The sequence below is a fragment of the Diabrotica undecimpunctata genome, chromosome 5 (genome assembly GCF_040954645.1).
Source record: "Diabrotica undecimpunctata isolate CICGRU chromosome 5, icDiaUnde3, whole genome shotgun sequence".
NCBI classification, from domain to species: domain Eukaryota; kingdom Metazoa; phylum Arthropoda; class Insecta; order Coleoptera; family Chrysomelidae; genus Diabrotica; species Diabrotica undecimpunctata.
The window spans coordinates 12618173-12635808 of record NC_092807.1 but is presented as its reverse complement, the minus strand read 5'-3'; the positions used below and the strand labels follow the sequence as shown (position 1 = coordinate 12635808).

At 33.4% G+C, this 17636-nt stretch overlaps 1 protein-coding gene across 1 annotated transcript in view; it reads left to right on the top strand.

The window, feature by feature from the left end:
- The window catches only part of PKD (serine/threonine-protein kinase D3), a 63563-nt gene that overhangs the window by 21663 nt on the left and 24264 nt on the right, over positions 1–17636 (top strand). The window contains exons 3-5 of the mRNA XM_072531492.1: positions 809–949; positions 3985–4178; positions 17252–17513. Of these exons, the coding sequence (XP_072387593.1) occupies positions 809–949; positions 3985–4178; positions 17252–17513 (597 nt within the window). The remainder of the gene's footprint in view (positions 1–808; positions 950–3984; positions 4179–17251; positions 17514–17636) is intronic.

Genomic DNA, 17636 nt, shown 5'->3' with positions numbered 1-17636 from the left:
TATTGTTTTATTACTCTCTCATACATAAAAATACACTATAGTTGTACTATCATAGTTGCATTAAGTGTAGCATCGCAAAAAGTGTAGGTCTACTCAAATGGCCTTATCTTGTATAAGCTGCGCAGTAATATGAAATAGAGTCAACTAGGAAGATTTAAATTTGAACTAAAACAATTACTTTTTGATAACTACTTTAAGACCAATCAGATTTGAATCATTTAAATTTATTATTTTATATTTTGAATTAATAATGAAAAAAACTTTTCTGTAATAACATAGATTACTTAATCAAATTTTGTAACTCAAAATATCTTATTTAAACTTTGTTAAACCAATATAGCTACCGCTCTTGTTTTATTTATGTATATTTGAATTAAATTTGTATATTGTGAAGTTAATAAACTGGAAAGTAATAATTTCTATCTCAAAAATAAGATTTTTGTATGATTAAACTTCCTCACCTACACAGTTTCAAGTCAGTTGTCGACAAGTAACAATTCCAGTTGTTTTTGCCGAGTCCATTAGTCACTTCTGACAAACAAATGTTTGTATATACAAATAAGTTACTGTAGAAAGTGGTAAAAGCTAAAACAATAGGCAAAAAGAAGATAAGTACCAAGGAAAAGCTTGGAAAATAGATTTGAAGAACTGGAATTGAAAACTAAAAGTTTGTAAGACATGAAAGATTTCGTGAAGAATTATAAAGCACGGAGAAAGTGCATTAGGAGCGTAAACGATTTTAAATGGCATAAAAAAATATAATGTTTATATTCTTGATTTTTAATATTGGTATTTATTATCTTTTCAGAAATATCAGGTCCCCATGTTCCAGAAATTACTATAGTTAGACCGCATGCCTTGTCCGTGCATTCATACAAGGCGCCGACATTTTGTGATTTCTGTGGGGAAATGCTGTTTGGGCTGGTCAGACAAGGGCTCAAATGTGACGGTGAGTACAAAAATAACAATTTCTAATAAAAATAACTCAATTATCGAGTGTATGTGGTTGCCGTGGTTTTTATTTATTTAGAAAAGATAGTAATGTAATTATCACTAATTTACGACGGTGTATTTTGATTTCGTAGTTAAAATAAACTTTTGAAAAACCGTAGTGCGGAAGAAATTACCGCAAATGTATAGTGTTAATTATCATAATTCGAAGAAAACAAAATATAGTGATAACACGTCATTCGGAACATGTTTCTTGTGACATTACACTTTTTTTATTTTATTACTTTATAATAATAACAAATCGTAAAGACTGCAATTCAACATATATTGGACAAACACACCAATATCCACATGGAAGGGTTGTTATACATAATTATAGTGTACAAACCAAATTAAACACTCCACCATTAGCTAATCACTCTCTAGAAAATAGCCATTCTTTTCATTTTGAAAACGTACGATTTTAGAAAAAGGACAGAGCTATAAAAAAATATGTATATTAGAGATGATTCACATAAAAATTTCTGTTATCTCTACTTCTTCAGCCGTTCGAGCTGATTCCGATTCAAACCAAAAAGTCTAACTGAAGTCTCCAAAATCTTCTCAAAGCAGGAGGGCGAGGTAAATATCTGCCTTTTGGTTTTTTGGAGAACTACTTCAGTATCTAGAGAGGAGGATTTATATTTTTGTTTTTTTTTCTGAGAAAATTGGGGAACGATTTCTAAGATGGAAGGCAAAATAGCAAATATAACGTAATTTAATTAAAATTGTGGTTTATTCAAACTACATATAGTAGTTAATGCTTCTTAATGAAACATATATTGAAATAGTAGCTGCATATATACTCAGATGCAAAAAAAACGCAACAGACAAAATTTTGGTAAAATTCAAAGTATTTCAGTTTTTTATTTTTATCCCTATTTTGATGATTTTTTTAGCACACTGTGTAAAAACTTATAAATTTTAATTTAATATAGTGAGTTTTTTAATAAAATTTTGTATTTGACTTATTATACGGGGTTAATCGAAAGGTGATTTTTTTATCCTAACTTTGAAACATCCTGTGGAATAATTCCGTTAGCGGATTTTCGTAAAACCTCGTTTTTCGTTTGCAACCATGTCTTCTAAGTATTATGTTTTTTGTTTCATGTGAAAATATGGATTAGTTCATTTTTAGGAGTGAAATGACTTTGCCACCCACAATTTACGACTTTTTCTATTACTACCATTATCTTTTTTATTAATTTGTAATACGACGATGGGGGCTTTGATGACTGATATCGAAGGAATATCATATCGACATCCCAGAAGCACTGTATTTAAATAATGATTAAAAGCAACGACATGATCTTGGTTTTAATGAACAATGATAACAATAACAAAATATAAAAAAAACAACTTAAATGTAACTTAACTTAAGTACGCAAATAACAAAGAAAAACGACTAAAAAATAACTTAATACTTTGTATTGCCTACCCTAACCTCTATAACTGCCTGTACACGTCGGCTCATGCTGGCTATGAGGTTGCGAATATCTTGCTGGATATTTAGCCATTCCTCTTCTAGAGCCCAGCGAAGTTCGTTAATTGAGGTCGGTGCGACTTCGCGACCTCTAATATTTCTACCAAGCATGTCCCAAACGTGCTCTATTGGGTTCAGATCTGGCGAACACGCTGGCCAGTTCATTTTATTAATACCAAGTTCCTCTAAATATTGCGGGACAGACATTGCAGAGTGTGGTCGCGCATTATCTTGCATTAATAGAAAATCATCGCCGATATATTGAGAAAAGGGTACTACGTGATTCGCTTAAATTTCCTAAATATACCGGTGTGCAGTCAACGAAACCTCAATAAATACCAATTCAGTGTGCGCCTCTCGGGATATTCCTGTCCATACCATCACCGAACCCCCTACATGGCTAACGCGCGGACTGAAAACGAACTCCGCAAATCTCTCTCCAGTTCGACGCCATACTCGTTCTCTCCCATCTGATGAGTGAAGACAGTATCTCGACTCATCCGTAAAAAGAACATTACTCCATTGTCCTAAATTCCAATGTAAATGTTCCCTGGAAAATTGTAGTCTAGCCACTCTGTATCGTGGAAATAATTTGGGCCCAGTTGTTGGTCTGCAACTTTGCAAACCAGATTCATGTAATCTTCAACGAACTGTAAATACACTTACATTATTGCCTCGAACCTCTTGAAGCTGATTTCTTGTTCGCACCGCTGTTAAATGATGATCCCGCAAAGCGTTGACTCGTATAAAACGATCATCTAAAGTGCTAGTTTTGCGCTTGCTGTCACTTCCCGCTTTTCACTTGTTTGTTCCAGTTTGTATAAAACGTTCCACTACCCTTTGGATGGCAGAGCAATGAAGGTGTAGTAAATACTCTAGCCACATATTCATAATTTCGCCCATCTTCAACCAGAGCAACGGCTTTCGCACAATCTTCGACACTAAGAACCATGATCAATCATAGGTAAACAAAATGTAAGTGTCAATATGACATAATGATAAGTCACCAAAGCCACCTCGTCGTATTACAAAATAATCCAAAATAATCATAATAAAAAAAGTCCTAAATTGTAGGTGGCAAATTCATTTGGCTGTAAAAAATGAACCAAGGCATATTTTGACATGAAACAAAAAACACAATGCTTAGGAGACGTTGTTGCAACCGAAAAATAAGGTTTTACGAAAATTCGCAAACGGAATTATTCCACAGGATGTTTCAAAGTTAGGATAATAAAACCACGTTTTAATTAACCCCGTACAATAAATCAAATATAACATGTTATCAAAAAACTGACTATACCAAATTAAAATTTATAAATTTATACACAGTGTGCTAAAAAATCATCAAAATAGGGCTAAAAATAAAAAAAATGAAATACTTTGAATTTGACAAATTTTCTCCGTTGCTTTTTTTTGCGTCTGAGTGTAGTAATTATGGATACCTAAGATTCAATAAAATTAATAAATTCTAAACGAATTAATTAAAAACTTACATTTTCATGTATTTTTAGGTTGTGGTCAAAACTACCATAAGCGATGTGTGATTAAAGTCCCAAATAACTGTTCCTACAATTTGTTGGACGAAAACGAGAAACAGAGACGTAGGTCAACATCAGCGAACCTGCAAGTACCCCGCAGCCCTTCGGGGGGCTCGAATACTTCACTGGCTTCGGCTAGTTCCACACAAACCGAGGACAGTGGTCTGGTAAGGTTTGCTAATTTTTTCACAGGAGTTACCCTGGATTAAAAAAAATGAATATTTTTATAGTTGATCACAAGAGAAAGGATTTTCTATTTCTGATGTGGAGCTATTTTTGATCTTTAATAGGTCTGCTTCTTCTTTTATTCATTTTTAGTTGTATCTTTACCTTTTTCCAAACAAATGTCTCTTTCTACAAAAGGAATGTTCTTTTGGAACACCATAATTTGATGGAAAGCAATATTGATAATTTTGAGCATCATTGAATCTTTATTTTGAATCTTCCTTATCATAGCAACTAGTTTTTACTCAGTGATATGATTTAATTTTAAGCTCTAATAGATCTACTTCTTTTTTTATTGGAATGTCCATTAGGAAGGCATCGTTTAAGACACATTTTTAAAGAACAAAAACTCGAAAGACTAATTTTAAGACAGCTATTTTTATATTTAAATATATCACTTCTTATTACTCTAGGCGTACTCCGTATAATTGGGTATAACAATTGCAAAGTATTATGTATCTTTTATAGAAAATTTTAAATAATTCCGTCCAATATTGTACTTATTTTTATCTACTATCAGTGTACACAAACTATACCGAAGATACTATCTACAATTTATATATTTATTAGTAAATATTCAAATGGTAGGGGAGGCGGGGGCACTTTTGAACGTTTTTTAAGTGTATTATAATGTAATATTGTCTATCAAACTTACCAAGAAATTATCTGAACATACAAAAAAATTAACTTAACAAATCTGAAAAAGAAATAAATGATTGCGTTCTGCAAGTGCTATAATTTGAATTGTTTATAGGATGTAATTTTAAAACTACATCTTCAATGGGGACTATCGAAATATCCTCCGTTTCTGGAAAGTGAAAAGTTGAATTTGTCCCTTTACCCTTAATTCTTTTCAAAAATTTAACTTCAAACTCTGAATCCACAGCAAATATTTCAGTGATCTGTCCCACTAGTCCCACATAATAATTACACAGCTTTTTGTAACAAACTTCACTAAAATATAGTCATTCTGTTCATATTTGGCATTTTCTTTGAAGTCCTCCGATTCATCTGAACTGGCATAAACGATGTCTTCATCGGATTCCGAAGTTTCACTCTGTGGTACTCCGAATTCTTCTTAGTAGTAGGAGTAGTCTTTCAAATGTTTATCAATCTTTTTTGCTTGCAACTTATATTGATTTTGTTCTCTTGCTAGAGTTTCTTCTTCAATTTTCTTTTTTTCTAGTGTTTCTGTTAAAACTCTAGATTTAACCTTTTTTCGTGCTCTAATATTTTTTCTCGGGGCAGTCTTTGGGAAAGGTCGTAGAATTTCAGGTGTTATTGAGGTTGATGTAGATGGAACAATTTCAATTTCATGTGCTATTGGAGTTGATGTAGATATAACAGCTTCTGTTGAGTTGTTTACATTATTTTCTGGTGGTGGCCGGTCAGTAACAAAGGCACAGTCAAAATCGTCATCCGAAAATAGAGACGGTTTAGGGGCCAAGCGCCCGTTTTTCTAAAACCTATAATGAAGAAGTGTATGCAGTCTTGGTAATAGCTGCTAAGTCATGTATGGTAATTGTACCATTTTCACGTGCAAACGTTTTGGATTCAAGAGAACAATGAGTTTCGTGATTGTTGATCAATATTAAAATTGGGGAATCAGAAGAACACTGTGTATAACGTTTAATGTGATTAAGAACCTTGAGAAACAGTTCCTTGGTCATCCATCCAATTATTGGCCAATTGGCGAATTAACCAAACAAGGTTTCCCAAGGGAGCTCCATTCAACATTGTATCATGAAAACGGGCTCTTGGAAATATGTACACCGGAGGCACAGCATTTCCTAATGCATTAATTATCCCAACATAGTGATTAGGGTGCCTCTCTTTGCTGAAATTATCCGCACAACTTGTTTGATTCCCTTTTGAGTTACAATGCTTGGAGCTTACAGGACAGTGCTGATACCAGTTTCGTCTAAGTTATAGATCCTGTCAGGTGTGAAATTGTGGGTCGAAAGGGCACGTTCATAATTGTCAAAAAATGTCCCAACATTTTCTTTTGTAAAACTGGTAGTTCGGCTAAGGCTGGTGTTTTCTGGTTTCCTCAATGCCAAATTTTGGTGCCTGTTTTTAAAACCCTGTAGCCAGTCTATACCAGCAATTTTATTGTCATCCCATTTACTGGTGCATATAGGTTTGTTCAGTCTTTTTGCATAATCATAGGCTAAAATTCTGATTTGGGTGTATGTTACACCGTAATTTATTTTTGAAGATTTTAATATATAACTAATAGGTCTTCTTCAGTTTTGTTAAAAACTTGAGCAGTAGAATACAAACTTAAATAATTCGACTGATCATTATAAACTACACCATTTTGTTCTGCCCTTTCTCGATTCTGTTTCCTTTTTATTCTATAAAATAGTGTCGTATGTTTAATTCCATACGTTGCAGCAGCCGTGCGAAGTTTCATGTCACTCCACTGCGTGTATGGCATTTTGAATATCATCTTTAGTTGGAGGCACTTCTGCACGTTTTCTTTTGTATGTACGTACCATCTCAGTTACTAAAAATCCATATTTAACATTAATTTTAATTCTTCCTAATGGAGCTTGCAGTAATGGGGCACCTTTGAACTAAGTTCAAAAGTGCCCCATTCCTGTTGTTGAAATGTGCCCCGCAACTACAGATTTTAAATTTAGGTAAGTTAAAAATTTAGAGTTAGAACTATGAGGTTAAATATCGAACACATACCTTAGAAAACCCCTGCGAATTGCAGGCTAGCAGCAATACCACCCGAATATTTTGCTTGTATTATCCTTACAACTAAAATTACACACAGATGCTTATAAATACAGAAAATTTTACTTTCGCTGTTACGTTTGTAACAACAATCGCTCATGTGACTTCAGACTACAAGGATAAATGTAGCCAACAGCGTATAACAAAAATTACTAATATTGTGGTGTTTATAAGAGGGAAATTTGAATTGTTCAAATCCACCCCGCGTTCAAAAGTGCCCCCTCCTCCCCTATATACAATCGAACAATATAAATGTTTGCCAACTAATATTTCCCAATATTCCCAAAGTCGTTACATTGTTACGTTGTTACATTTCTTGAAATTAATTTTATTCAACACCAACTTGTTTACAATACTTAATCCAATTTAACTGAAAGACAACCATAAACTTCAAAATACTACTGTTATAAACTGTCAACAACTTTTGAACGAAATTTTGCGCCTACACTCTTAATCTATTAGTTCGCAAAAATGACCAACAAGAACATCACATCATCTTCTGCACTCCCACTCTGATTTCACATGTCACACTCACTTATGTCACAAGCCACGCCCGCTTTGATTCTGGAATTTTTTTCTTATACCTAATAATTTTAGGCTTTGCGCATATTATGAGAGCAGAATATGCGTTACTTAAAATATCTTCCACCCTGACGTCACAAGCCACGCCCCTTTTCAAGATGATGGCTAATAGGTCAACTATCATGTCAGCTGTCATGTCATCTGCCCTAAGTGGCGCACACTCAGTTTTGGACATGTAATGTGCCTGCTTTAATTGGTATATTCCTTTTCATATCGTATATTTTATTTTTACCTCCATTAATCCAGTCCAGTTTTTTTAAAATCCTTGGTCAAGCGCCTTTAATATCATATTCCGTTCTTGTGTCATATCGATATCTAAAACGAATCGACGAAACAAGATGCAGATGGATAGATTGCATATTGAGGAGCTGTGTGATATAGACATTGTTGCTAGGAGATACAGTGTTAGCTCACCCAGCCAGAAGCTGTCTGCAAGGGAGTCTTTCTCCTCTCTTGTGGATTCTGAATGAATGAACAGTGATTTATTACGTTTTCCACATGATTTGCTAAAGAATGTCCAAAATTATGAAAATGACCTTTTTCTTTATGCTATGTGCTGAATTATAATTTTCTACTGAAGCTAAACCAAAAAAGACCGCCACAGCTATTTGCGATACCTCTAAAACTTCCGTTATTACAAATCATTTCATCCAACCTAATCTAGTTGCTCCCGTCCTGAATAACTAAATGGAGATGCAGCCAAACCATTCTCAGAGGTTTTTTGTCTTCCTCCCTATTTCCCTCTCTCAATTTCACCCCAAATGATTAGCTGAAAAGCATATCTCTGTTCTGAAACGTGACAGCTGACACTGAACTGTCAACTGTCACGCCCTTTGTATTTTTCATTGGCTACACTTAAATGGCGCCAAATTCTGCAAGAATTTTAGAGCATTGTTTATGTATCCAAACTGTCAATTCATTCTTGTTTATATTTTATATTTGGTATATACGAGAGGCACCAACATTTTTATATTTAGACATTAAACCTGAGTCTTTATCGGTCATAAACAACATCATTGATAGTAGATAAAAACGAATTAATGTGTATATTGTATTAAATTGTGATATTTGACCAGTTGTTCTCGGTCTGTATTTGTACCGTACCAGAAACCAACAATAAAAAAGATCATATAATAACAAGTATTCAATTTACTATTAAGTATTGGTGAAGGTATTTTTATATTCATGTATTTTATATATACTTTTATGTATTTTTATGTTTTTATTTTTTGATTAAATATTTTTGTTATTTTATTTTGTTTTATTCCAAAAGAGTAGCTTAGTTTTCCTCTTTTTTTGTCATTTGTATTTCATTGTTTAAATCATCTTTCATTTGAAATGCTTCAGTATCGATTATTCGAATAAAAGTACATTTTTGGATAGTTTTTTTTCAAAAATGTAGTTTTAACACTTTATCGTGTTTTCTCGATTTTTAAATAGCAATAGAGATGATGGAAAGCCCGAAAGCTAATCTTCTTTTTTGGAATAAATATTGTATGAAGTTTAAAAGTAAATAACTCCTTTCTATCATCTCTAAAAAGGTCGAGAACAGCTTAGTCATGTATTTGTTTAAAGTCACCTCTACTTCCCACACCATGCTATTAGAATTGGCAACGTGGCAATGACAGGTTAAGGTACTATATAATAATATATAATCTTTAAAAGTTGTATAATAGTATAAAGAAAGTTTGATTGCCATGTATAATAGATAATATACAAAAAAAAAATTGTTGAAAATGTGCCATTTTTAGCATTCTAGACGGTAATAGTACCTTAACAGGTTGACTGCCAGTCTCTTTTTATTTGCATTGCCAAAGAGTCATTTGAGTACCACATATGGTACTCAGTCCAGAAGATAAGTTCAAATATTTAGCGCCATATATGGTACTCAGTATAACTTACAAAACTACATGCCGTGTACCTAAGCAGTCACTCGGCTTGTACATTTTATATGGAGAAATTAAAGTTTTGGCCTCAGAAAACCGTTCCATGATTTTAGCCCGTAGCTAGATGATATTATACTTTTTTATGAAGGTCATTTATCAAAGTGTAATAAATACGCTTTTTAGCTTAAATAATTATTTAACAAGTAGCGTAACTCTAAAAAACGGTACAAAAAAATAGTCGACAACTTAACATAAATGCTAATAAAGAAAAATTACTGTATTTTGGCAGCATGCACCTTAAAAAAGCAGTCAGAACCCAAATATTTCGCGCAAGCAAAACACTTTGTCCACACACGTGAAGTCTCCTTTTGTGTTGTTTGTCTTTCATGCTTGGTAACAATATTCCTATAACATTGGCTGCAGCGGTTTCTTTTTAGACATTTTACTAAATTGTGTAAATTATTAGCCACTAAATTGTGGTAATTTGATTGATTTATTTGTCACTTTAGAATAAAGTGACAAGGCATTTACAAAGACAATATTTAGTAAAATATCAAAGGTAACTTTTCGGTACCATTTCAATGACCTCCTTGAAAATGAATTATACGAATTCATTTGATCCGATATCTCTATAAAGGATTTTCCTGCATTATATTCTACTACAACCTGCGGTTTAAGTTTGTCTTCTCTTCTTTGTATCACATTTACCATAGAAGGCATATGCTTCGAACTTACAGCAAGCACATCTCGCCGATCCTTCCACTTTAAAACCATTACACCATTATCATTTTGCCTTGCAACAATATCACATTTTTTTAGTTTTATTTTAGTAACATCAATTGGATTGCGTTTCCTATTGGCTCGAAGTGTCCCCACTAAAAAGGCTTGCCTATCCTGTAATTTTTCTGCGAAAGTGACACTATTATACCAGTTGTCCGCATATAGTGTTCTACCAAAATCTCAATATGGCTCCATTAATCCCATAACCACTTTCAGAGGATACAGATATACCAGGCTGAGCTTCCTTTCCATCATAAACTTTATATTGCAAAGTGTAAAAAGGGTTGGTCCGCAGCTTAAAAATTTTAACCCCATACCGATGCCTTTTGTTTTTCAGGTACTGTCTAAAACCTAGCCTACCTTGAAATGGTACCATCGACTCATCTATCTTCTTCTTCACGTGCCATCTCCGCGACGGAGGTTGGCAATCATCATGGCTATTCTGATCTTAGATGCTGCTGCTCTGAATAGTTCAATAGATGTGCATCCGTACCATTCCCTCAAGTTACGCAACCATGAGATTCTTCTTCTTCCTACACTTCTCTTGCCCTGGATTTTCCCTTGTATAATCAATTGAAGTAGGTTGTATCTCTCATTACGCATAACATGCCCCAGGTATTGCAGCTTTCGTGTCTTGATGGTTTCCAATACTTCCATTCTTTTGTTGATTCTTCTCATGACTTCGTTGTTTGTTACATGCTCGGTCCATGATATCTTCAGGATTCTTCTATACACCCACATTTCAAATGCTTCCAACTTTTTAGCAGTCGACGCGTTAAGTGTCCATGCTTCTATCCCATAAAGCAGAGTCGAGAATATATAGCACCTTGCCAGCCTAGCCAGCCTAACTCATATATAGACTCATCTATACACAGTGACATTTCGGGAATTACACAGTGATTAATAAAGCTCGGATTTATAGGCAACAACAATTGAAGAAAAGGGCCTGCGTAGCGCAAGCGGTAGGATGCTTGCCTCGCACGCCGGTGGTCCGGAGTTCGAATCCTACCGCCGGCAAGAACAACTAGACATTTTTAAAAATGTCTATAGGCCCCAGGTCGACTCAGCCTGAATAAAATGAGTACCTTGGGTAAAACCAGGGGTAATAATAGGCGGTTGAAGCGTAGCACTGGCTATGTTACCTTCCTTGTATACCGTAGGCCCTAGATATAGCAGACTACCCTGCTATACTCCCAAAGCCGCAAGCGGTATAAAACGGGAGACTATTATAACAATTGAAGAAAAAGGTGCCTATATAGGCAAAGATTTTTATTAAAAAAGGCAGGAATATTAACATTTAGGCAAAATATAGGCAATAAAGGAATATAACTTATTATTTATTGTACAAAGTGAATTAACGTAATATTAACTTAAGGCAGGTATATTTACACATCATAATCATAACATTAGTATAAATAAACTAGTAACTAAATAACTGTAAATTAATAATTAAGCATTGTAACCACTTAAAATTTTATCATTAATAGAAACAACTAAATGTTTTTCAATATTTTCGGTCTTAAAACTATGACTTCGATCACTTAAAATTAATTTGTACATTGAAAACGAACGTTCGACATCGACAGATGTAATTGGAGCATATTTCAGAGCGGATAATAAATCTGGCATAATTTGAAATTCCTCGGAAAATGTCCCATTCAAAACTTTAGCAACATTAGATAAAAACGAAAAACCTTCATTCTTGTCGAAAACATATTTCATTTTTTTTTAATTAATTGACCGTTACTTCCAGGTGCCGATTTAATTTTCCTCTTTAAATTATCTATTAATTTTACTGACTCACATAAATTTATCTCTTGTTTTTCTAATAAGATAATTGTGGTAACTATTAATTTATAATTGTCATTGATATAAGCGAGTTCCTGTTTCAATTTGGGATTTTTTAATATTTTTTTTTTTGCTTCTCGAATGGCTTCGGAAATATCATCATCAAATTCTGACATAACTAATTCTATTTCATTGCAGTGTTCAAAGTAAAAAAAAAACTGCTTCGAGCCAGGTTCCCCACCTTGTAATTACTGGTTTAGGTGTCAAAGGGACACCGGGAAGTCTTTCTTTATATATTTGCACCCTCAACGGAGCCTTTACAAAAACTTTTTTCATAAAATTTATAAAATTATTTACCAACGGAAACAGATTTCTTATTTCTTCAGCAATTTTATTTACCCCGTGGGCTACACAAGTGCAATGAATTAAATTAGGATAAAAAATCTTTAAATTAACAGCAGCTTTTAACATATATGCCGCAGCATCTGAAAGCATTAAAACTATTTTATTCACTGGTATAGCGTTGGGTAAAAAGAGGTTTGTTAAACTATCTTGTATAAATCGACTTATTGTTAAATTGTTTGTTTTTTCCAATTCTTTAACGGCAACTAAATAAGGTTTTCTCGCAAAGTTTTCGTTCAAAATTTCAATCATTAAATTAGCTATATACCTGCCGCATACATCTGTCGTTTCATTCACGATAATATACAAAAACCCTCTAACTCCCGCTTAATATTTGAAATACATTCCACATAACATTTTGCCACGGTATGTTTTCTCAATGTACTCTCGTCCGGTAAGGATTTATTAAGATATTTTTCGAAAAAGCATTTAAAACTAGGGTTATTAACTTTATATAGAGGAATGTTGGATGCAATCATCATCTGGCATAAATCAAATTTAAATGCGTCTTCCTCCTTTTTTTTTGAACTGATTAAACTATCCCGCAGAGATATTTGGGCTAACTTAGAGGAATTTAATTTTTCCAAATTACGTTTATGAAGTGGGGTTCCACAATGCTGGTTAATAAAGTACTTTTTTCTACTTGAAATTTGAGAATTTAAAAAAAAATAATTAGAATTCTAAAACCGCTTTAGAATTTAGTTATGATGTGGAACGAGAAAAAATAAAACTTACCGATTTGCCGCATGGTTTACAAAATTCTCCATCTCCTAAAGAAAGTTCCGAATAAGGTGCGATCCATAGCCTTAATTTAGATGTCATCTTTTCACATAAATGTCTAAAACGTTTTAAAACGTGTTCTTTGCTTTTCGGTATACGCAACAAAACTAAACTAGGATATAGCAATTTGTGACTAAACTCTGATACAGTAACCCACTGTACAACTGATAATAAACTAATAAAGCTTAGAGATTTCCAAATAGTTAACCCTCAAGTCTCGATCAGGTACATTTTCCTAGAAATCTGTTATATAAACAAACCATTGATATTTTATTATTGACCCAAAATTTTATTATAGAATGGTTTAGTAATAGAATAATATCATGGGTAGTACCATGAAATTTTAAAAAAGGCACAAATAGGCGGAATTTACGAAAAAAGGCAAAAACTGCAAAAAACAATTATAATAGGTAAAATAGGCAAAAAAGGCATTTTGCCTATAATCCGAGCTTTAGTGATTAAACATCTACTAGTAAGTCAATAAGGGGCTGAACCTTATGAAGCCGATCTCCAGGAACATGTGTTCAGTTATCCGAAATATGAAACATGGAGAAAATTAATTAATATTTTAGTAATTAAAACCTTATATAAAATGTAATAGTACCTCAAAATCAACTCAAATCGGTTTCTGGTCATGTAGTCTGTCAGTTTGCTATTATATAACTGTGTGTTTTTCCAATAATAAGCCAAAGAGGATCTACTAAACCCATCCACATAAGTATGCCTAAAAAGGTATGCATTTCTTGTCGATTTGTCAATACCTACAGTACCTAGCTTTTAATTCTTGCACTTCTCTTTATATTGGGTCCTCCAAGACATTGTTGAGCATAATTGTTTGTTTGATTTACTAACAGGGATACCACTTCTTCATAAAAAAAACAAACAAAAGAAATCAAAAGGGCTGGCATCTTGCATTGTATCTGTTAGATCGGGGTTTACGCCTACTTCTTCGGAATTTGTATTATAAGTTATATTTTTAATCCTTTGCTGATCAGGTATTTGCCAATCTTCAGATATGGGAACATTCTCAGGTGCTGGTTCTTGCTCATTATTTAACTCTTCATTTCTCAAAACTTCATTTTCACTAATTTAATCACTGTCCGAATCTTCACTGTCTAGTTCATACTCTGGGTCTGCTGGGTCATTGTCACGAAACTGAAATGGACGATGATCCGCTTCGTATTTCTACAGTCTCAAATAAATGCAGTAATCTCTTCTCTTCTTTGAAATCCATTATTACAATTTACAATCGCGACTGTATCGGAAAGCAACAGACAACTAAACTACCGATTAGAGCTTGCAAAAAGCTTTTTTCTATATTTGCCACATAAGGTAGACATCTATCGTTAACAACTCCTAATATTCTCAATTTTAGTTTACAGAAATCTGCAGGTCGATAAATATTAGAATATAGTATTTTATTGTGAGTGCCAGAGGTGGCGATCATGGCCGCCTGATTAAAACATCATTCGTGGAGCCATGAGCACCAACATAGGTTCAAAATGGTGTGAAATACTAAAAATTAATTAACCCCCAAAAGATTCTTACAAAAGCCTAAATTAAAATAATTAATAAAAATCGTCGTGGCCTCATAGGTCAACATGCTCTAGAAGAACTGTAGCATAAATGGCAAAATAACTGAGTACCACATGTGGTAGTCATGACAGTCAACCTGTTAAGGCAGACCGATCTGCTTTGGATCGTTCGCGACACATCTTTGCAAATTTCTATTTGTCGATACAATTATTATTAATAATAATACAAATAAATCTGTGGCAAATGTTTTGATGTGTGTTCCATAAGAGCTGAATACTTCCTAAGAATTAGGAGTAGTTCATACTTGTTTTATACTATTGCCATTGAAAAATGAACTATCCTAAAAGTTCACGACAGAATTTGAGAGAGATCTGAGACAAAAGAAGAAATTTAATATTTATTTAACATCTGGCAACACTGTTCTTAGGTTTCACTTGAACAAGAGAGACAGAGAAATCGAGGATATCTTGCATTATCTTAGCTACGTTGCCTACAGCGCTTCGTATAGTAAAAGAGATCTGTTAAATAATATAACAATATAACAATATCTTTATTTTTAGAAAATAATATACATTCCGTGAACATAAAATTATTTAAAAAAAAACAGTGTCACAAACGAAAATATTATTTACTTATTCCTAACCGTTACATATACAAATAGTCCTCCACAGAATATGGCTCAAGAGCTACCAGTAATTTAAATATTTGATGTTTATACAAACTTAATCTTTCCTCCCTTTTAATAGGTTCAGGCAGTTTATTAAACAATTTGATGCAGCAATAAAGAGCGTTTTTTTCTGTTATACTTAACCTGTGTATTGGAATTTTATAATTATATAACCTGGTATTTACTATACTATTGGGCTCAAAGTTCCTAAAGAGTATTTTATTCTTATATAGAAACAGTAAGCATTCTTGAATAAATACAGCGTAAACTGTTAAAATATTATTACTCCTAAAATGCCCTCTACATGATTCCCTACTTTTTAAGTCAAACATAACTCTGATTATTTTTTTCTGAACCAGAAATACATTATTTATGTCCCTACTGTGGCCAAAATTTATTAGACCATATCTAAATTTTGCTTCAAAATTAGCATGATACACTGTTTTTAATGAGTTACTATTCATGTATTTTTTAGAACTCTAAAGCTGTAAATCACTTTACTCAAAGACATACATAACTGGTCAACATGTTTATCCCAACATAAAAAACTGTCAATATATAATCCTAAAAATTTGGTACTGCTGCTAATATTTAAAGTGTCATTAGTTACAATAATACTGTTTGGCATATCTGAATGTGCATAATTTGACTTAAACAAAAGAAGATCTGTTTTATTTTGATTTAAAACCAACCTATTCATAGAAAACCAGTCTTTAGCTTTCTGGAACTCTAAACTAGCATTAACGCTTAGAACAGACATGTCTACAGTAAAGACGTGTCTACACAAACAGTAAAGGACCAATCACACTTCCTTGTGGTACTCCAATATTGATAGTGCTTTCAGATGAGATGCCTATTTCAGTGTTTTTATGTATTTTTACTAAATGTCTCCTATTTGCCAAGTAGGACTTAAACCAGTTCAATGCTGGCCCACGTATACCATATTTCTCCAATTTATCAAATAATAGGTCATGCACTAAACAGTCATATGCCTTTGATAGGTCCAAAAAGAGACCCAAAGCCATATGACCAATCTCAGTACATTTCAAAATATCCCAGACAAATTGAAAAATCGCAGTCTGAGTTGATTTTCCCTGTTGATAACCATGCTGATTTGCACTAATAATATGACATTTTGTTAAAAATTCTGTTATCCGCCTATACATAGTCATTTCTAAGATTTTTGAAAAGGAACATAGAAGGCTAATTGGTCTATAGTTATTAATTAATTTAGGATCACCCTTTTTTAAACAGGTGTTACTATGGCAGTTTTCAGGCATTCAGGAAATACACCAGATTTTAGTGAATTATTTATGATTGTAGTGAGAGGATTCACTACAATAATATATTTGTACCTTCTCTTAAAACTTCAATTTTCAATCGACTTTGGATATACATTACATTTTATGATAGATCGAATTGGCAAAATTTTAACGAAATATGACGTCCAGCCAATCTTCAAACCAACGAAGAAGATACGAGAAAATTTAAGCTCTAAGCGAAAGAGCCAAGAAAACCACTAATTCCAGTAAATGGAACAACAAACTACACAACAGACTGTAGTGTAAATATATCGTTTAATGGAATACAAAAGGAACTGTCACCTTGGTCCTCATCCTACAAGACAACTGCGCTAAATTTTATTTGAAGAAAATAGAACACAGAAATATAAGAATCGAGATAAAACGAGAAATACCGTTGCCACTTGGTTGGTAATCTGAACCGCACTTGCAGGTAAAACGTCAAGGAGATAATTCCAAACTAATACCTAAAATATTGAAAGTTACACTCTATAAATATCCATTCAATCATAGTTTTATTAATAACTTTCTATTTACCGACATTTTAGTTTCAGAGCAACAACCGATCGCCTTCGTTGGGAGGTCGACCGGTATGGGTCGAAAAAGAAATGTCTTCGAGGGTAAAAATCCCACACACGTTCGTCCTACACTCCTACACCAGACCTACGGTATGTCAATATTGTAAAAAATTACTCAAAGGGTTGTTCAAACAAGGCTTGCAATGCAAGGATTGTAATTACAACGCGCACAAAAAATGTCTTCAGAAAGTACCGAAAGATTGTACCGGGGAACTTCCACGTGATGCTTCAGGTAAGAAACATATTCTTACTACTAACTACAAATATAAACGAGAGCAGTGTGAAAAGTATTCAACATGGAAAAGTATAATCTTATAAAATCATGAATGTGTTACTTGTGTGAGTCCATTTCAAA